Source organism: Schistocerca serialis, chromosome 2, assembly GCF_023864345.2.
Source record: "Schistocerca serialis cubense isolate TAMUIC-IGC-003099 chromosome 2, iqSchSeri2.2, whole genome shotgun sequence".
Lineage (NCBI taxonomy): Eukaryota > Metazoa > Arthropoda > Insecta > Orthoptera > Acrididae > Schistocerca > Schistocerca serialis.
This window is the reverse complement of record NC_064639.1, coordinates 1,080,922,719-1,080,945,687: the sequence shown is the minus strand read 5'-3', so window position 1 is coordinate 1,080,945,687 and position 22,969 is coordinate 1,080,922,719. Positions and strand designations below refer to the sequence as shown.

At 37.0% G+C, this 22,969-nt stretch overlaps 1 protein-coding gene across 1 annotated transcript in view; it reads left to right on the top strand.

Moving 5' to 3' along the window:
* The window catches only part of LOC126458525 (serine-rich adhesin for platelets-like), a 188,351-nt gene extending 165,871 nt beyond the window's left edge, over positions 1 to 22,480 (top strand). The window contains exons 17-22 of the mRNA XM_050095628.1: positions 1,615 to 1,853; positions 3,511 to 3,850; positions 8,008 to 8,234; positions 12,659 to 12,856; positions 14,906 to 15,067; positions 19,394 to 22,480. Of these exons, the coding sequence (XP_049951585.1) occupies positions 1,615 to 1,853; positions 3,511 to 3,850; positions 8,008 to 8,234; positions 12,659 to 12,856; positions 14,906 to 15,067; positions 19,394 to 19,606 (1,379 nt within the window). The 3' untranslated portion in view covers positions 19,607 to 22,480. The remainder of the gene's footprint in view (positions 1 to 1,614; positions 1,854 to 3,510; positions 3,851 to 8,007; positions 8,235 to 12,658; positions 12,857 to 14,905; positions 15,068 to 19,393) is intronic.
* The last annotated feature ends 489 nt before the right edge of the window (positions 22,481 to 22,969 follow it).

The following is a 22,969-nucleotide window of genomic DNA, read 5'->3' as shown; positions in this document are numbered from 1 at the left end:
AGGAAAGACTGAGTCTTTCCTTCTCTTCCTGTCTGGTAAGTCTTTCCTGAAATGGGGATCTGGATGACGTTCCTGAATTGTACCCCTTTCCCTAAACCTCTCCAGTCCTTTTCCTTCACCCCTGTTCTTTCCCCTTCAACTCTTCTCCCAGAAGAAGGAACCACTGGTTCCGATAGCTTGTAAAAGTTAAATCCTTTGTGTGTGTGTGTGTGTGTGTGTGTGTGTGTGTGTGTGTGTGTGTGTGTGTGTGTGTGTGTGTGTTCCTTTGCCACCACTTAGTGAGTGGTTTTTTAACTATCCGTTTATATTAAACATTGTAATAAGTAGCAAACCAAGTACAGATTTAGAAATAACTGCTTATCAAATTTTCGCTGTCATTAAACTTTGAAAAGACCCACTGCATGCAGTTCAGAACCTGTAAGAGATTTCCTTCCAGCATGTGTATGACATATTAAGACATGAAGATTAAGAGATTGGCAGTGTTAAATTTCTGGATTACAGCTCAGTAATAAATTCAGTTGGGAAGGGCATACCATAAAATTGCTGAAGTGCATAAACAAGTCTGTATTTGCAGTGAGAAGATGCCAGATGTAGCAAACACACATATAAAAAAAACTTGCATACTTTGCTTACTTTCATTTGAGTGTCACACAGGATCATATGTTAGGGTAACTCGTCAAACAGAACAAAAGTTTTTAGTGTGACAAAAGCCTGTAATAGGAATCATTTGTGGTGTAAGTTGAAGAACATCGTGTAGAAACCTGTTCAAGGAATTTGTGTTCTAACCACCGCTTCTCAGTATATTTATTCCTTAATGAAATTCGTTGCAAGTAATATATCTCTATTTCCAACCAATAGCTCAATACATAGTATCAATACTAGGAATAAGACCTATGTACATAAAGACATAAAATCACTTGTCTTGGTTCAAAAAGGGACCGGTAATCAGGAACACACATTTTCAATACATTGCCAGCTACCATTAGAAACTTGGTTTCAGATAAAGCATGGTTTAGACTTTTTGATAGGCAACTCCTTCTACTCTATAGATGAGTATCTTAACAGGGATTGTTAGAACAGCTTAAGTTAAAATGTCTGTTAGATTTCAGTTATGACAGCACTTGGTCACAACAGTCAAGATTAGGTATTCCAGTTTACCATAATTCATTCACCTATTTTGACAATCTCCTGACAAATGATCGGGGTGGTAAGAAATGTATTCAAATGTTTTATGTTATTCCTTGTGACATATTCCACAGCCACGAGAATCATCTCATTTTTGGGTCTATGGAATGTAAACTGAACCTATAATCTATCTATCTATATATCTGTCTATCTGTAATCCATCTGCTGCTTGTATTTAATTCCCTTCCATATATGAGTAAAGTCTTTCATGTAATGACTGTTCATCTTACTGTATCTTTGTAGAATGACAGAACTTCGTGAGGATGAACAGTTTTTATAAATAAAATTCTGGGATGTAATATCACAATGACTTATTTGATTTATACAAATTCAGACCTTCAAATCAAGCTGGAATTGTGTTATTTAACCTGTTCTGAAATGTGCTCACACAATCAAATGCACTTAAACAAGTGATTTTGAATGTTACAGAGTATGATCCAAACCCTCTTCTGAGCTTAGGAAAAAGACGTCGACGTAATTCTGGAACAAGCTGTGAGAGCCATTCAAAAGACCGCCGAATAAGTAATGATACAACAGGTGTTACTGGTACAAATACAGTGACTACAGTCACACCAAAACCTGATCTGTCTAGCAGCATTACTGAAACTGCTAAAGGAAAATGCTCCTCTCCTGTGGACACTGAGAGTAGGTCAACAGCACAGTTGCAGGTATATCTTTCTTCTTATATTTGTACATACCTGCTTTAAAAGAATGATATACATTTAAACATGTTGTATTTGTGAAATGTTGCTTAAGCCTCATCTTCAGTTGTTTTCTAATTGCTCTGTTTTCTGCTTTTATGCAAGTAGTGATGATGATCATTTTGTTAATGTAGTTGTATCCTTCTGTCCACATTGTTTTTGCCACTGATAGCTTTTGAGACACAATTTGTAAGGAATTGGTTAAAAACTGTATAATGAAAATCTAAGACACATACTTGGGGGGGATTAGAAAAGAACAGTACACGTTAACAGAATAATCAGTGTACTGATTTATAGTTATTAGCGTAGAGTTCTTCAGGTAATGTTTCCTCAAGCCACCCACTTTGTGATACTAGTTAACCAGCGTTTTGTCAGAAGCAAATATGTTGAATGATTTGGCAAAACACTTGAATGTTTTGGGAATCAGCACTGTTATTGTTCCTTTGATCATCAGTTGTCTACATTAAAGAAGTCAACAAAACTGCAATAAGGGCTATGAATATCTTTCAGCTGGATAGTTAAAAGCAAAGGAATTCATGAACTACAAAACTATACATCCTTTTCTTGTTACGACAGATGAAGACTTATAAGAGTGTTATGTATCTCTTTCTGGGTGTTAACTTCATAATTATTAAAGTATTATTGCTTCTTGTAAGTTATGTTTGCTTACATGGTTGAGAAGTAGGTATCTTTAAACTGCAACATAAAGGTTTTGGGCTCAATCCAAGTGCCACAAGAGATTGTTCATTAATGTGAGAGTGAAAACATGGTTCACACATCCTTATTGTAGATAACTGAAGTTCTAATTGAAGGATAACTAGTGGCTTCAGCCCCAAAAGCAATTAATAAAGCCCAATAGTGTGGCAATTAACAATGTCCAATTGTGTGTTGTACTGAGCAAACTTAGTGCCAGGAAGTTTGGTTTTCTGCTGCAATATACATTTTGTTTCACGTAATGCCATTCAGTTCAAATTGATAACCAAGGAATATAATGTCTAAAAAAAAGTCAATTCCCCTCCCCCAAAAATCCCGTATCTAACACCCGCAACCCATGTGATTTCCACCATTATTTTAAACTTTTGTTTCTTCCTTTCCTATTGAAGAAAAGTGGGTTGTCATCTGCCTTAATAACTGTTTAAAGTTCATAAAACAAGATTAAGAAAGTAGATTTATTACAGATAATTTTTTCTTTTGAGTTGTAGGTACAGTTTTCTCCTAGCAGAATACGTGTAGTTCTTCCTGCATTTGACATAATTAAATTTATTCCCCTTTCAGAAACAAAGGTAAGAAATTGTAGTAATGAGTAGTAAGGCCAATCTCTTTCAGCATTTTAAGCAGTCTACACCCAGATTGTCAAGCAGATGGTGATGTCTATTTTCAAAACCTTTTTGAAATTCTTTATAGATATCTGTTGTGTTTGGTATTAACTGCACTTTTGGTGTTTCAGTAATTTGTGGAAAACCTTATCCATCCCTTCCTTAGATATTTAATTTTGTTACAAGAGTGAGTCAGTGATAACTAATTGCTACATAATACACATTAAGCATTTCATGTTATTTGACTAACAATTATTAACACTTTTTCACTGAAATTGACTAACTTTTTGTTAATAACTTTCATACAGGAGCAGTCAGAAACTGCATCACAGCATCGTGATGGTCGAACTACTACAGATGAAACAACCTCTGTTCAACAATCATCTGGGTCCACATTACTTGATGTTGGGGACAATAGCAGTCTTAGGGAACGCCGTAGGCTGAAGAAAAGACGCCGTGATAAATTGAAGCGCTTATTATCATGCAGTGCTGGTGTTCTTATGGCAGAAGGAGTTGCGCTGAAGAAGAAACGGAGGAAGCATCATTGCTGTGAAGAACATTGTCGACATAAGAGACATCACCGCCGACATAGGCGGAGAAGACATCGACATAGAAGGGACTCTGGCAGTGATTCCACTTCAAAATCAGGCAAGGAAATTAACACCTTCACCAATAATTCAACTGATATGGATAATTTTTAGCAAATGGTTTTGATTTCAACACATACATCAAAAATACAAAATGTGTAGAGCAACTGCCTGTGTTCTCATAAATACTGGAATATGCATAAACTGTATGATGAAATATTGTTTGCCAGTTATTTTCATAATTCTCTCTCTCTCTCTCTCTCTCTCTCTCTCTCTCTCTCTCTCTCTCTCTCTCTCTCACACACACACACACACACACACACACACACACAGACAGAGAGAGAGAGAGAGAGACCGGGGTGGAAGGGGGGGGGGGGGGGAGACTGGTTTCGTATGAGACTAGATGACATTAATCCAAAGTGTCATGTAATAAACAATATAGGTAACTGTGGAGAACACAACAGTCAAAACATAAATCCCTGTATGTTCTACAGCAACCAATATTGTTTATTACATGACGCTTTGAATGAATGTCGCCTGTTGTGTGCATTGAAGATGACTATGTAATAGTTGAAATCTACATCTGCTATAATGAAGCAACAGATTTTATCATCAATTGTTGTTCTTTTCTCCATTGTCTGCATCTAGTACATTCCCCTTGGGAATGTTTTGACCTATCAGTATAAAGATAAATGAAATCTGGCATCTTTTCAGTAATGGAAGAGTGAAAGTTCAGTTTAATAATAGTGTAATCCCAAGCAATCCATTAAAAATACTATACTAGTACTTGAAAGCTGAGTACATTTAGATCATACTCCAACATTAATAATAGATTGGTATACTTAATGTCCATGGATGTCTGTCACTCAGTGCCTCCTCTGTATTGTTACAAAGCAAAAATGACCAGTTTCAGCACAGATTCGTTACCAGGTGATGTCATATTTTAATTATAAGCATGGCAACATGCTGGATGCTGGGAAACAAAACATGATTTACTGATGCACTAATAATAATTTTCTGAAGAAGTCAAATGAATTCAGGCTTATTCTTAGCGGAAAATGCTTACATTAAATAAATATATGTTTGTTATTGCAGACTGAAAAGAAGAATTTAAAACACATTGTTTGTCTGCCACATACATTTGTGTCCTCAAGTATGGAGTAATGTTTTTTTCTCATAAGCCTAAAATTTGTTATAAAATAGTCGCAGTAGTTGTTGGTTTCTGATTTTGTGAGATTGTCTTCCACATACAGCATTTTGCTGTATGTGTAATTGCATTATATGAACATAAATGCGTGCATGGGCTGTACTTTTTTGCTGTCATTTTGGCCTGCTATGGACCACGAAGAGTTTTACCTATTCCCAGATGGTTTTTTCTCTTTTGCCAGTATATTTTCATTTTGGCTGACTGTGCTTCTTTTCTCTGTTTTGACCATTTGCAGGCGGAACGTGGAACTGGCGTAGTAAGCAAAATAAGGATTTTAGTAATTTTGACTTTTTCTCTGAAAACTTCTCGATCCTAAATGTCATCAAATGAAATTACAGCTTCCTGTAAATCCTTTTTAACTTGGCTTGCCCATTTTGAATACGATTTTGTTTTTGAAATTGATGAATGCATGCAATGACCAAAAACATCATTCTCCACTTCCTCATGCTGGTAACAATATCTTCTGTATGTTCATTTAATTCACAGTTATGTCTTCGGCGGAATTCTGTGTTTTCTTTGATAGGGCCAAGGATTTTCTCAAATTTTTCCGGCCTTTTATTTCAAGTTTATGTAGTGGTCCTTTCTTCATCATGTTTAAACATTCTAATGCATACAAAGCTAATGGTCTAATTGCGGTGTCATAATGACAGAGTTTTGGGTTTAAAGACAGGCTTTTGCTTTTGTATAAGTCTTTGCACAGATGAAAAGCACCTTCCATTTTAGAACACCTGCTTTCTACAGCTGCATTTTCTGAACCGTCAGGTGTAATTATTTCTCAAAGATATTTAAATTTCTTTGACTGCTTGTGTAATAATGTAGTTTCACATTTAACTGTTTATTGTATTATTTAAAACCTGTTTTTAAAAAAATAATTGTAATTAAATAATATTTTCTTAAGAATGTAAATTTCCTGGATGTCAAACAGTTGCATTTGTATTACGAAGATTATGCAAGAAAGCCAGTAACTCTAAAGTGTCTAATCGCATAACCACCGCCAATACCTTTTACCTAACTTTTTCTGTTGTTCCAAATCTGTACTCAAGAGTTTCTCTGTGGTGCAGAGTCCTATGTGTTTTAATGCAGAGGAGACAAGCAGAACTGGCCATTGGTAGGAGACAATTGTTTCTCATATGTTTTGTTTACTTTGACTTGTTCATAAACAAATACATACACTATGTAATCAAAAGTAACCGGGCACCTGGCTGAAAATGACTTAAAAGTTCGTGGCACCCTCCATTGGTAATGCTGGAATTCAATATGGTGTTGGCCCACCGTTAGCCTTGATGACAGCTTCCTCTCTCGTAGGCATATGTTCAATCAGGTACTGGAAGGTTTCATGGGGAATGGCAGGCCGATTCTTCACAGAGTGCTGCATTGAGGAGAGGTATCAATGTCAGTTGGTGAGGCCTGGCATGTAGTTGGTGTTCCAAAACATCCCAAAAGTGTTCTGTATGATTCAGGTCAGGACTCTGTGTAGGTCAGTCCATTACAGGGATGTTATTGTCATATAACAATCCCCGCCACAGGCCGTACATTATGAACAGGTGCTTGATCATGTTGAAAGCATGCTATCGCCATCCCCAAATTGCTCTTCAACAGTGGAAGCAAGAAGGTGCTTAAAACATTAATGTAGGCCTGTGTTCTGATAGTGCCATGCAAAACAACGAGGAGTGCAAGCCCCTTCCATGAAAAATACGACCACACCATAACACCACTGCCTCGAAACTTTACTGCTGGCACTACATACGCTGGCAGATGACGTTTACCCGGAATTCGCCTTACCCACACCCTGTCATTGGATCGCCACATTGTGTACTGCGATTCATCACTCCACACAACGTTTTTCCACTGTTCAGTCATCCAATGTTTACGCTCCTTACACCGAGTGAAGGATCATTTGGCATTTACCAGTGTTATGTGTGGCTTATGAGTAGCCCCTCGACCATGAAATCTATGTTTCCTCACCTCCTGCCTAATTGTCATAGTACTTGCATTGGATCCTGATGCAGTTTGGAATTCTTGTGTGATGGGCTGGATAGATGTCTGCCTCTTACACATTCAACTGTCAGCAGTCTCTGTCAGTCAACAGACAAGGTCACCTTGTATGCTTTTGTGCTGTATGTGTCCCTTCAAGTTTCCATTTCACTATCACATTGGAAACAGTGGGCCTAGGGATGTTTTGGAGTGTGGACGTACAGACGTATGACACAAGTGACGCCCAATCACCTGACCACATTCGAAGTCCGTGAGTTCTGCGGAGTGCCCCATTCTTCCCTCACAGTGTCTAATGACTACTGAGGTTGCTGATACGTAGTACCTGACAGTAGGTGGGAGCACAATGCACTTTATATGAAAAACGTATGTTTTTGGTGGTGTCCAGATACTTTTGATCACTTAGTGTATATCGTAACTGTATTCGGCCAGTGCTCTAAGGAAAACTGTTTGTGTGAAGGTGAAAGTAATCCCAATACATATAAAATGTATTGAGAGGAAAACTGAAAGCAGAAAGTTAAAATTAATATACATTAATAGGAAGTAGTGTGACAGTGTACTCATTTCAAAAGAATAAAAGACGTATTCGTATATGTATCTTGTGACTATTTACAAAAACATATTTCACTAGTATGCAGTTTTTAAGTTGCCATTAAAATGGTGATTAAAACAATTTGAGGATGAAGAAAGGCTGCGACTCATCTAAAGCTGAGTGTGGGATAGAATAGTGTTGCCAAATAACATGCCATAGACAATAACAACACATTCTCTAGTTCAGGGTATCACAGTGCAGTGATTATCCCAAGATTCCATAGGAGCAGAAACTGGAGTAATTGTTCTTCAGTTTCACACACACTGCTACAGAGTAATTTTAAGAGAACATAGCTATGTAGTTACACTACAGACTTTATCTTTTGATTACTTTTAAAAGATTGTGGTAGTCATCAGACATTTTTGTGTACTGAAAGGTTAAATGCATTTACACCCATAGCTTAACATTTTCTTTTCTGCAATTATAGGCCACACCAGTACAGATGGTGCATCTCAGGCCTCACCTGCTGATGGGATTGTGCATGTATCTGACGGCCAGTATCCAGATAAATGTCAAGAAACAGATGTTGCTACATCTGGTGATGCATGTGCAAGTGGTGTTGGAACAAGCAGTGGCAGTACCACTGGAGACAGCATCAGTGGCAGTACAAGTGAGGTAGATGAAGACCTTGCTCAGCCTGCTACAAAGACAAAGGTAATTTCTGGAATTACATCTTATTATAGTGGGGCAGGTACATTGGATTCTTGACTCTAAACTGAAAGAAAATAATTAAAATATGCAGTGAATTATTGATTCTTTGTGATTAACTGACAGCCACAGTGTCATTTGCCAAGATTTTCTTTAAGTCTCACAAGAAGATAGTTAAAAAATATATCTGTCACAATATTAATTCAAAATGTGAGAAATGTGAAGGGGAAAGTTCGATCTAAAGTCTCCAAGCTATAAAACAGCATATTTGTAGGAGAACTTCCATAAATTTTGGAAAGTAGGAGAAGAGCTATGAGGACTGGTTTTGAGTCGTGCTTGGATAGTTCAGCAAGTAGAGCACTTGGCCAGTGTTAAGGCAAAGGTGTCAGGTTTGAGTCCTGGTCCAGCACAATTTTAATTTTGCCAGGAAGTTTAATGGTTTCAATTTGCTGGTGAAATGCCTCTCACTATGGTGCATAACTAGCAAAATAATTTACCTGATTACAATAAAGTGGTGTAATGGAAAACATTTAGGGTAATCAGTACATGGTAGCAAAATGTTTCATGGGAGCTATAAAGGAAGCTAACTGGAGGAATCTGTATCATGTGGCACGTCGTTCTGAAATTTAATGTAGTTGTATCTAACGTTGACACCCCCCCCCCCCCCCCCCCTTTCCCCGTCACACCCAGACAAAAAGAAAATTAAGTAGGTCTGATTTCATATGACAAGAAATACTGTGTTGTAGGAAAATTATTAACAGTTTAAAAAGCCTCTGTATAACGTCTGAAATTAATAATTCAGATATTTAAATTAAATCCATATGGGTAACAGTTAAAAGAGAAACTGGGAAATCTGTTAAGGAATATTAGGAGTTTGTTATAAAAGAAAGCAGCCAAGTAATAAATAATAACAGTGTACTAGCCAATGTGTGGCATGGACAGGTAATAGAATACATGTAAGAAAAACTGTCACATATGTAGAGGTGTATCACAACTAGACCATGATCTGCCCAAGACATTAAGAATGTAACTAATTTTCTCAAAAGCAAAAACTCTCACAAAGCTGATAATATTTCAAGTAAATTAGTAAAATCCTCATCTTCATATATATGTACAGTGTATTCAGTTACATCACAGTGTGTGTTTCCAGATGGACTGAAAACGCTATTACCAGGCCCCTTTAGAAGAAAGGTAATATGAAAGATATTAATAATTACTGATCAGTCTCCCTAATTCCTTCCTCTCTGAAGGTACTGAAAAGATTGTGTTCGAGGACCACAACACCCCTCTCTCAAAAATAAGGTATTTAATCAGTCTTAATATAGATTTCAAAAGAACAAGCCATTTTCAATTCATGAAGCAGACTACACAAAATTTTCATGAAAAAATGTTGCCGATTAGTGTTCAATAAGTCACATAAAATCCATTGATTGTGCAAGTCATAGTATTCTACTAGAAAATCAGAAATGTCGTGGTATCAGAGACGGCTTAGGAAAAAATGGTTGGCAACTACTCTTTTTATTGTATTTGCTTATCTTTACTTCTTGCTAACATTTTCAGGGCCATAGACCCATTTTCAAGCAATCAGGCCTGCCATCACTCATGCTGTCAGACTGGGATCCAGTACCATCACCAGTCACAGCCAAATTCACTATTTGGTAACAAGAGATACTTGTCAGAAAAGGTTATCTGAAACTTATGTTGGTCACCTTGGTGTTGGTATTCCAGAGCCCCTGTTGATTCAATTGAATACTTGCATTGTTCCTTTTACAATACAACACTGGAGTCCTTCTTGAATGATTGTGCAGATAGGCTAATACTCAATCTCTAGTGAACTCAGTTTTGAGTTTTAACATGGAAAAGGAGGGGGGGGGGGGGGGGTGTTGAGAAAGAAGCCAGAAGGTGAAAAGTTGCACCTACACTTAATAGCTATTTATAACCTACATTTTAAGTAGTTATGAACCAGATGTGGAACATTTTTAAACTTTCATGTGATATTACTCCCCTTTTTTATTTTGTCTGAGTGGTTTTCTGTTCTAGTGCTCTTCCCCTTTCCCCACAGTGACGAATCACACATTTTATCTAATGGGAGGCAGTGACTATTTGAAAAAGGTTCATCCTGTGTGTGGCTTCTCCCTCTGTGTCACTTCAGATGAGTAGGAGGAACAAATCTGTAAGGTTTGGGTAAAATATCACTAGTGTCCTGCTTGACACAGTGAAATCTTTTAAATATCTGGGTGTAACATTGCAAAGGGATATGAAATGGAATGACAATGTGAGAACTGTGGTAGGGAAGGCGAATGGTCAACTTGGGTTTATTGGGAAAATTTGAGGGAAGAGTGGTTCACCTGTAAAGGATACTGCATATAGGGCACTGGTGGGATGTACTCTTGAGTACTGCTCGGGTGTTTGGGATCTGTAGAAGGTCAGATTGAAGAAAGACATCAAAGAAGATCAGAGGTGGGCTGTTAAGATTCATTAACAGTAGGTTCGAACAACACGTAAGTGTTACGGAGGTGCTTCGGGAACTCAAATGGAAATCCCTGGATGGGAGGAGACGTTCTTTTCTAGAAACACTATGAAAAATTTAGAGAACCAGCATTTGAAGCTGTCTGCCAAATGATTCTACTGCCACCAACATACATTGCTCATAAAGACCACTGGAAAAAAGTGCAGGTGATGCCTGTATATAAGAAGTGTAGAAGGACAGAGCATCAAAATTACAGACCAATATCCTTAACATCGGTTTGTTGCAGGATTCTCGAACATATTCTCAATTCGAATATAATGAATTTCCTTGAGACAGAGAAGTTGCTGTCCATGCATCAGCACGGCTTTAGAATGCATCGCTCCTGCGAAATGCAACTCGCCCTTTTTTCACATGATATCTTGCGAACCATGGATGAAGGGTATCAGACAGATGCCATATTCCTTGACTTCTGGAAAGCGTTTGACTCGGTGGTACAAGTATATGGGATTGGTTCCCAAGTATGTGAGTGGCTCGAAGACTTCTTAAGTAATCGAACCCAGTATGATGTCCTCGATGGTGAGTATTCATCGGAGATGAGGGTATCATCTGGAGTGCCCCAGGGAAGTGTAGTAGGTCCACTGTTGTTTTCTACCTACATAAATGATCTTTTGCATAGGGTGGATAGCAATGTGCTGCTGTTTGCTGATGATGATGCTGTGGTGTACAGGAAGGTGTCGTCGTTGAGTGACTGTAGGAGGATACAAGATGACTTGGACAGGATTTGTGATTGGTGTACAGAATGGCAGCTAACTCTAAATATATATAAACGTAAATTAATGCAGATGAATAGGAAAAAGAATCCTGTAATGTTTGACTACTCCATTAGTAGTGTAGCGCTTGACACAGTCACGTCGATTAAATATTTGGGCGTAACATTGCAGAGCGATATGAAGTGGGACAAGCATGTAATGGCAGTTGTGGGGAAGGCGGATAGTCAACTTTGGTAGAATTTTGGGAAGATATGGTTCATCTGTAAAGGAGATCGCTTATAAAACAGTAATACGACCTATTCTTGAGTACTGCTCGAGTGTTTGGGATCCCTATCAGGTCGGATTGAGGGAGGACATAGAAGCAATTCAGAGGCGGGCTGCTAGATTTGTTACTGGTAGGTTTTATCATCACGCGAGTGTTACGGAAATGCTTCAGGAACTCGGGTGGGAGTCTTTTTCGTGAATCGCTACTGAGGTAATTTAGAGAACCAGCATTTGAGGCTGGCTGCAGTACAATTTTACTGCTGCCAACTTATATTTCGTGGAAAGACCACAATGATAAGATAAGAGGGATTAGGGCTCGTACAGAGGCATATAGTCAGTCATTTTTCCCTCGTTCTGTTTGGGAATGGAACAGGGAGAGAAGATGCTAGTTGTGGTACGAGGTACCCTCCGCCACGCACCGTATGGTGGATTGCGGAGTATGTATGTAGATGTAGATGTAGAAGATAAGATACGAGACATTGTGGCTCACACCGAGGCATAAAGACATTCGTTTTTCCCTTGCTCGATTTGAGTGGAACAGGAATGGAAATGACTAGTACTAGTACAGGGAACCCTCTGCCGTGCACCGCATGGTGGCTTGCAGAGTATCGATGTAGATGTAGATCAACAACAAAACATTCAAGATGGTCTTTACTTCTTGTCATGTCTATTGTATTTTGTGTGTGTGTGTGTGTGTGTGTGTGTGTGTGAGGCTCCTCCTCCTCTCTTCCTGCCAACACACAATAAAACAATATTTTGTCCATACCAGATTGGGTTTCATGTGTTCATGGTAATGGAGGAAAATAAACTATGATGTGGTGATTGTAATGGATGTTGTGTATGAAAATAAAACGTGGCCTTTCACTGCTGTTTTAATATGTGGGTAATTTTACTGATTTAAGAACTTTGTTGTGTAATGTTTACAGAAGGAGAAAGAGATTGTGAAGCCTAAGAAGTGTCGTGACAGACAGCCATCAGTCGAGAGTCGAAGCAAAATGGCAGCATTCCTACCAGCTAGACAGTTATGGGGTTGGTCAGGAAGAGGTTTCAAGCGACCTGGAGCTAAAGGACGAGGACGTAAAGAGTTCTACAAAGCTATCCAACGGGGCAAGGAGAGTATCAGGGTGAGTCTCTCCTGACAATTTCTTATGTTGTGTTCTCATCGGCTAGTCAAATATGGTTGCACATAATTGTTGGCAAAAAGTGCTGTAGCCATTCAAAACTCTGCTTGAACAACTATTCTCAAAATTATAGATTAGAAACTTGTTACAATGCTGAAATATTTACTAAAGGCATTCTACATAGCAACAGAGAAACTGTACTGTACAATAATGAATGCAAAATGGACGAAATATCCTGATGGATATTCAAAATATCCTTCTGAGGGAGAAGTGTCCACAGTTACATTAAAAAAGTTAATTGTGATTTTTACTGCTGTTCTTTTCAGTCATAAGTAGTGTAGGAAAATTCATAGTATTTCTTACAATGAAAGAAAAGTAAGAGTTCATTGTTGTGTCAACAACGGAGTCATCAGAGATGAAGTACAGTTGTAGATAAGACAAGGATAGGGAAAGAATCATAGCACTGATGAAGGGAAACTGCAATAACCCAAATCTGGTTGCCATGATGGGCCTGTTTCTCCCAAATGCAAGTTGAATGCTTTAACAGCTGTACCATCTCACAGTGGGTCATGATTTTAATCATAGAGAACTGACTATCTTAGGTAAAGATGAAAGAATAATTTCTTTTCTAGAACAATAATATACACCCGTCAAGAGAAGTATAAAGGTAGTAGACAGTACTCGTAGATCTCATTAGAAAGAACTGGCATTGACCAGTAAAGGCACATTTGGATGCTGACTGTTGTCAAAAAGTGAAAATGGTGTAAGGAGTGTTGGGTTTTGTACATTGATTAAGTAAAGTTATCCATTGAAGCGAAAGATGTTCATCACCTTACACTGCAGTGATTATGCTGTAAAAACTCAGAATCCTCATATGCCTAATAGTAATCACATTTATTTATTCCACAACACCATTGTGGACTATCTGCACATTATTTATAATGCATATAAAAGTTTAATAATTTATTTGTGTATGTTATGTGATGCCAGTTTTTGATGAGTATATTTACATATGGTTCTGTTCAGTGATTGATTCTTTGCCAAAAGTGCAATTTTAATGGATTTTGTGGGGGTTTTTACTAATGCTACTGATTGCAAGTTGAGGAATAAACATGTGGTTGGTTACATGTGGTCATTGTTGTGAGGACCTTTTGAAAATCATATGTGTATTTGTGATGTGCACCTGTAAGGCCACTTAAAAATAGTTCCACTGTCAATAATGGCCAGAGGTTTGACATGAATAAACAGTATTATCTGTAGAATGAGATTTTCACTCTGCAGCGGAGTGTGCGCTGATATGAAACTTCCTGGCAGATTAAAACCAGGTCCCGAGTTCGAGTCTCGGTCGGGCACACAGTTTTAATCTGCCAGGAAGTTTCATATCAGCGCACACTCCGCTGCAGAGTGAAAATCTCATTCTGGAAACATCCCCCAGGCTGTGGCTAAGCCATGTCTCCGCAATATCCTTTCTTTCAGGAGTGCTAGTTCTGCAAGGTTCGCAGGAGAGCTTCTGTAAAGTTTGGAAGGTAGGAGACGAGGTACTGGCAGAAGTAAAGCTGTGAGTACCGGGCGTGAGTCGTGCTTCGGTAGCTCAGTTGGTAGAGCACTTGCCCGCGAAAGGCAAAGGTCCCGAGTTCGAGTCTCGGTCGGGCACACAGTTTTAATCTGCCAGGAAGTTTCAGTATTATCTGTAATTACACATTTTTGGTGGAACTTGTGTCATTCAAGAAAGAAGGCTCATAACTTCATTCAAACAGATGAGAAGCATTTAGGTAATGAACACAAAAAAGAAATGCCAGATTTCTGTGTTTAAAGAATGCGTTGTCAAAACAAAAATTACTAGTTGTCATTTGTTGTTACTGATACTGTTAACAGAACAGAATGGATAAGCTTTTATTGCTTGTAGATTTGCCTTGTAAATTTGTCACTGCAAAGTGAAATGTTATTTTCCTTTACCTGAACAGAAACTTGCATACCAGTATGTCAGGGCAGAATATAAAATAGTTGAAATAAATAAGAAACTGGTATAAGTATAATAAAATTTTGTTATAGGTTGGTGACTGTGCAGTTTTTCTGTCAACTGGAAGACCTGATCGTCCATACATTGGTCGCATAGAATCAATGTGGGAAGCTTGGGGTACTAACATGGTAGTACGTGTCAAATGGTTTTACCATCCAGAAGAGACTAATGGATGTGCACCTCTAAAATATCCCGTGAGTTTTAATTAATAATTTTTTCATTGGCTTACATTAATAGACACTTTTACAGAATTTTTCATACTCAAAATCCATACTTTTAAAAAATACCATGTAGTAGCAAAGGAAAGTGTGTGTGGATGGGGAGGGGTGAGGGATGGAGGGGTGGGAATGAATGTTATCTTCTGTACAAATGAAATGTGTTTATGGTGAGGATATGGACTGATAAAATGTGTAAATCCTTAACGCCCCAGAAGTGTTCAAAGGCATTCATATCTACCATACATTGGGATATTTGGAGGCTACTCAAGATGCCACAAGGAGACTGTAATAGTAAAAATAAAATGCACACTCTATAAACACTAGAGGAAAAACCACTAGATTGTTCTGTCATTATTGTTAACAAGTGGCTACTGATTGTTCATGAAAACGTGCACATCTCCATTTGTAAAGTGTAATATAAACAGTAATACACATCTGGTGCTGTGAGGTTCTGCTGGCGCTTTTATGCATAGTCACCAGATGTTACATAGTATTTTCATCCGCATGTTTTCATATCAAACTTTTACTACCCTTGACAGTTCTTCCAGTGGTTTTTCATTACCGTAAAATTCTCCCCTTTCAAAGAATGTGCAGAAAAAATTATCTCTATTTTAATTAGGAATTCAGGACTGATTTCAGTGCTGTGTGTTCTTTGAATGTCGCACCCATAAAATAACTTGTTTTGTGATTCCAACTCATACATCTGGAGCAGATAGTAGTATCTAAAGAGCAGATCACAACACACAGAGATAAAATAACTGCCTCATTGTAAGGTCTCTTGTGGCCTCTGTAAATACTCAGTGATTTCTGTGATTTAATCATTTTAAGCCAAATTTAAATATTGCACAAGTCAGCCTGTTCCATCTTAAGATGGTGGAGGTGTGCTAAGCTTTAAATGAGCCATGAGGTGGTGAATGACTTCAGGGCTGACCAACTGTGAAGTATGTTGGAGTAATGATGGGTAGCATTATGACTTTCAAACCTCAGTTATAAATAATAGAGGGGTTGTCTGTACTACAATTAGACCAACAGGACACTCGGTTGTAGGATATGATGAGAAGATATATTTTTCCTCAGAACCTCAATCTTCACCATATGTCTATATTCTGCAAATCATATTATTGTCACAAACAAAAACAATACACTTGTCCATTTGGTATGTAGTCCAATGCATAAATCCACCAGCAAGAAAGTAACTGAATTGAGAATCTGTACACAAACTAGTTCCAAACAAGGTTCACAAATGATTCACAATATTGACATGATGATAAATAAGTAGCTCTGATAACATCCAGTTGGAAAAGACTGATGTGAGTCCACATAAATCCTGGCATACAGCCTGAGGCACACCTTTGGTGATGCAGCTGTGAAGCACTATACGTACTTGGCGGAGGTGCTATCTTCAGGTGTCTACCAAGTTTTCAGCTGATAATATCGTAACATCAGGAGGAAATAAAAGATAACTCCCCTCCTTCGGTTGGTCTGTAGGGGCAGCATTGACAATTTTTTTTATGTGGCCAGTGAGGTTAGGTAGAGAAGTTAATTGTGGGATGCTTGCTTGTGTCTCCCTGATGATGATTGACTTGCCTTCTACTGCAAATTGGACTGGTGGAGATGTTGTCTCTTTAGATAGTGAGGGAATCTTGGGCTTGTTGTAGTATATGGTGTTCATTTATTGCAAATTTGTGCCCTTTGGCTTCTCTAAGCATGAGGTGAACTGTTGTCCCAAGAAGGGAAAAGACACACTCCCTATCAGAAAACTTGTGGCAAGTGGAAACAAGCCTGTTTTGGCTACAGTTGCTGTGTGGCGGTGCCAGCAGACAATATGAGTATTGTCTCATCCAAGGCTTGGACCACTTATTGTATCAGCTGAGCTCAAAGAAAGAAATTTCAGTAGCTGCATACAAGGTTATTAAGTTATTTTATATATTTCTGTACTCTTGAAGAGAATGAAACTTCACACTTAGCAAACAATCAGGTTTCTGTGAAAACAGAAGTAAAGGAAACAGAGAAAGTGTCATAGATCAAAGGACTGAAAATGATCTCTAATTGTGATGTTCAGGAATCGCACAAAAAGACATTGGAAATACAGATTTACTATAGTCAAAATTCACCAATTGATAAATGACAATGAGGAAAACTCTGTTTATTGCATGCAATGTCTCCCTTTTTCTATAGTAATGTTACTTACAAACAATATGTGCATTGTTCGAACCATCTTCATAGTCCGTCCCCAAATTTTGTAACTCCGTGGCCTTAAATACACCATTGCAGGTGAGTGAACATTTTCAAATGCTTCACTTACATTTTTTGTTTTGCATAGGAGCATTTTTTAAAGGAAGGACTATATCCTCATCCTTCTTTAGTTTTCATTACTGCCATAATTTGAGAGCCATGTTATTCTCACATTTAAAACTGTTTGATCACCTTAGTCATTCAGTGAAGAACATTTCCAGTCTTTCACTGCATAATCAGTGTGATTATAATTAAACTACTCATGGAGGCAGTGTGCGCTGTACTTATCATATGGTAGCAAAACTTGGTAGATATTCATTGACTTCAATCCAAGACAGAAACTGAAGAGAAAATTCAGAATGTTGCTGCAGATCATGATGTTATGGTTGCTGCACCGTCTGCATCTTGTATGGGTACCATTGTAAAACAGACCATCAAACTTTGCTTACAGTTGGCCATGGGATGGACAATTTTTGTGACACTGCACGGACAGTAGCACTACATGAGATATGTGGTGCATGGTCATTACAGCAACAGCAACCTTGTCAATAAGTGTCATTAGGATAGGATGCCATCCTATTTCACGTGCCACACCAAGCTCACCCATGTTTTCTAATTTCATTATTTAATGACATTCTGCCTCTCCTCAAACCTTTCAGATGGTGATACTCTCTCAATGCAGCACTGTAATAGCTGCCGTTCACATAAAACAGTTTCACTAATAACACACAGTGTCTCTCCTCAATAGCCATACTGTTGACTCATGTTATTGCTTGTCAAATGACAGTATGGATGTCACATCATCATGCAAACTGCATACAGAACCAGGTTTACACCTAGTGGCCATGACTGGAACTAATTTGTTTTCCAGTTTAAATTGGTTCTGCATTAATGTGTTACCATATCTACAAAGTTTCACTGCCATGCAATAATTACAGCCCACACTCAACCTCCATGAGTAGTTGCACCACAATTACAACCGCCCAGTATTATAATATTTTACACAGTTTGTCTTACTGGCCTCTACTTCACTTTTATTGTTCCTAGCGGATGTCTCATGCTTTGTCTGAACGTAAATATCAAGTATTTCCATGCCTCGTTATATGCCACAAATAATCTGCTCATATTGTTCTGCCCCGTTCAGGGTATAGTACTTCAAACTTGCAGTGAGTTTTAAGAAAGGAGCACTATATTGTGGAGATTATCAACTACAGAACAGTTTAAAAAATTATATATACAACTTCTGTCTCTATTTATATTTGAGAATATTGAAAAGGATAGATTGCTACTCATCATATTGCGGAAAAGTTGAGTTGCAGACAGGCACGAGAAAAGACTGCTATACAAGTGAGCTTTTGGCTAAAACGCGTTCTTCTGAATTAGATCACAGAGCACACACACACACACACACACACACACACACACACACACACACACACACACACAAACAAATGAAACTCTCACACACATGACCACTGTTTCTGGCTGCATGGATTTCCCATTTGTGCATTTTATTTTAATTATATTGTTCATATCCAGCATCATTGAGAGATAATCCCTGGGTGAATAAATTAATAAAAGGCAAACTGATAGTGCACCTACATAAAAAAAGGGGCAGTAAAAGTGATACGACATTGCTTCTCCTGAATGAATAACATATACAATGTTTAGGAAAATCTGTAGTTCCTAATAAGGATAAAAAAATGTAAGTAACAAGACTGACACCCAAATGCTCTTCTATGAAACATTTTTAATTTATATTTGCTACATCCATTATGGACTATGGTGTGGGGACTGTGACTGTTAATTATAGTGAAACATTATATAATTCTGTGTCTGTCCTGTAGTTTTATTTTATTGATAAAATAAAACTTTGTAAGAAGTAGTCATGTGGTGAATGTTCTGAGAAAATAATGCAGTATTAAAATTTGTGGGCTTATGCTCATAATTTTCCCTTATCATAGGATGAGTGCTGCATTTATTAATTTTTCTGATCTGTGTAATTTGAGATTTTTGTGAAAAATAAGCTGAGCGTTTTTTACAAGTAGGCTTATTGTTTTATTTCAGGGTGCATTGTTTGAGTCGCCACACAGTGATGAAAATGATGTTCAAACAATCTCTCATAAATGTGAAGTGCTGCCACTAGAAACATACATACAACGCCTGGGTGCTGAACCTCATAGGTTCTCCACTATTTATGATAATAATGATATATACTACTTAGCAGGCTATTATGATCCCACAAGCAAACAACTTACAATGGAACCAGGTGTTATGTGAACAATTTAGAGTCGTAATCTCTTTCAGAATATCTCATCTGTGTTGTTTTGTTAAATACTTTCCATGAACATTTAGCAGCATATTTGTAAATCCAGACTGTGTGCTCAAAATTTAAAATTTTGCATACAAAGAAACTTTTCAAATGTATTTATTGTTCTGGGATGGCTCTGTGTTATTAGTATTCAAAGCTGAGGGTGGGTATGCAAACAGAGAATGTAAATATTAAAATGTTGTTGTGCATACTGTTGGTACAGTCATAGTTAACATCGTGTGCAAGATGATCAGAATGTAGAATAAGTGCAATGCTGTTTCGTGTATTTATATCAGATTATACCTGTCAGCCTTCTGCATATATAAATAGTATTTATTTTTATTGACCACAGAAGATTCTTGTATATAATGGAACAAGCCAGTGAACGATTGCATGTGCCTGGAATCACGTAGTGATTCACTTGTTTAAAGACTGCACACTAGTAAAGTCTAGATTGATGGGATTTATTTACTACATTCTGTTACAGAGTTGAGAATGAAAGATTGAGGTGTCAATAAGCTAAAGACTGGCAAGCGTCTTAAAGAAAGATATTGTATATTTAAAGATTGATGATGTATATTTTTTTCCTCTCATTGTTAATGTATAGTAGATTTCCTGCATCAGTCTCTGATGCGCCTTCGCTATCACAAGTTAACAATCAGAGATATTGATACATGTATAATTTTTCATTCGAAAGGGAACCAGCTAGTAGTGCAAATTATGTACAGTACTAATTCTCACTGAATGCCTGTAGTGTGTATACTGTTTAAATTACTGTGGGCTGTTGCTGTAGTATGTTAATGATTTTCAAAAAATCTGCAGACTGCATTTCAGACAACTGTTTCCATAGATAAAAAGAATGAAAAAAGAAAGAAATTAATAAAATACTTTTAAGGACACTTTAGTTTTATAAAAATGAGATCTAGTAAGTTGAACTATTTTTCTAAGTTACTTTTTCTTCTGATTTCTTAGGGAGCTGGACCACTTTCCTTACTTTTTAAAATTATTTCCAATCACAAGTTGTGGATTATAGCTTAACTGGTAACATAGGAATGGTCTTCATTTTGTTGCATATCCCTTAAAAATGCGGGATGAATGATTTAAGAGCAGGTGCCATTTCAAATGTTTGTTCCGTTTTGAGACTGCTTTTCTTGCAAGTAGACTCATCCTGTGCATTTGTGTTTGTTTCACTCTTAGTACTCTTTTGGTCACAAATAAATGAGGTGGTACTCTTGATAATCAAAAATAATTTATCAAATGAATCGGTAAGGAACCACAACTAGTCAAAATTTATTTGAAGATAAATGGAAGAATAATAAAGTCAGAAAGTAGGCTGTATGCAGCCAATTGCCACCCATCTTTTAAATTGGTTGTGTAATTTTTCTGCTTTCCAAATTATGGTATAGAGTGCTTAATATTTTTAATTTTTACTGAAAAGCATTAGTAAACTGTTCTGTGGATTTGTAAGGAGTTGTAAAAATTAGTATCATTATATAATAGTTGCATAATAGTCATGAAAAACTGAATTACTCCAATTACATTCAGAATATTAAAAATAACTTTCCAAATGTACCCATGTGCATTGGTTTCATCCAATAGTCAACTTATTTTACTAATGTGAGGGAAATAAAATACGTTATGAAACTCAAGATCCCTTCATATATCCTTATATGTATTAACATCAGCATAAGAAATGTCCAGTTCTTGAATGTGTCATTTCATGTGCTATGGTTCTAGCATTGTTAATATAATTTCCTTACGAAGCTCCGCCCTTGTGCTAGGAGGACAAAACATTCTCTAGTTGTCAGAGACAATAGAACGCATCTTATGTTACCAGGTGAAGGACTATGCAGTTTGACTCTCATGTGTTCAGAGTATGGTGTATAAATGTGCCATATGGTATTTTCCTTAGTTCATAAGTATATTTTCTTGTGCAGATGCTTGTTAAACTAGTCCACTTCCTAGAATCAGTTGGGTATACTGAATTTCTCTTAGTTCAACTTTTTCAGACCTTTCATTGTATTAATTTCACTGTTCATTATAACGTACTTGTGGGAAGAATGTGTGTTTATGTTGTATATTGTCTGTGACCTGGACATATAATGGAGGTGTTGCAGCAGCAGATAATTCTCTACATGAGAGTTATCAGTCTGCAGGATGAGTTTTTATAGATTGTACAGTTAAGCTTAATTTTACTGTTATAAATTTATACAAATAAATGTATCAAATTACGCTTATACCAGAAAGAGCTACACAGTCTTATTTAGGTGCTGTTAAAATTATTTTCAAATATGTTTTATATAAAACTCAACAAGTGAAATATATTGTAAACAAAAGGTGAGGTATGAGTGTCATTTATTACCATGTTGCAAACAAGGTGCTATGTGTAAAGAGTATTTTACTGAGGAAAGCAGTTTGTTAAAGGAGTTAAGTGTCTCACTATTGTGATCTTTTGGAAGATAATTACTATATTAGTATGGAAAGAAACTTCTCTTTGTTTTATAATTTTCACTTATTCTTATATGAGTGAAGTAAATAAATATTTAAATATATAAATTATATAACTATATAAAGAGACAAAGAGAAAGAAAGTTTATGTTCACAAATTAATGCAGGGTGAAAAGATAAGACATGTAATAGTATTCTCCACTTTTTGTATATAAAAAGTGTGTGTGTGTGTGTGTGTGTGTGTGTGTGTGTGTGTGTGTGTGTGTGTGTGTGTGTGTGTGATGTATATGTGGGCGGGCACAAGCATGCACTCACATGTGTGAGAGATATTGTGTGCACACTTGTGTGCATTTAGAAAGTGTAAAATAAAATTGAAAAATTTTGATGCTTTAAAATTTTGTATACATTATTATCCTTTTGCCTTTCTTACCTCAAACATATTCTAAATTGTATAAGAATCTACCAAGCAGTGCATAATTCTCTTGCCTTGCTGCCTCATAATTTACGTAGAAACACTATTCTGTGTAACCAGAAACTCAGCCATGTCAAGTCAATGTTTATGATAGAAAAACAAAGTATTCAGGTTGGATGCTCGTGTATATTCATTTTAAAAGGCATTACAGCATAGGCCATAATCACAAATTGTAATAAATCATCAAATTGCTTTTCTTTCACACTGCATGTAACTGAATAAAGTATTGGTAAATTACAAATATAAATAGATTGTAGCATTAGTTCTGTGGTATAGTAATAATATGTTTATGCAGTTCAGTTATGGAAGGAAACTGACGTGATGGTTAAACAAAAGATAATATATTTTTATAGTAATTACAAAAAAGGAACACTTGCTTAACATTCCGCAACATCATTTTATTTCTTCAATA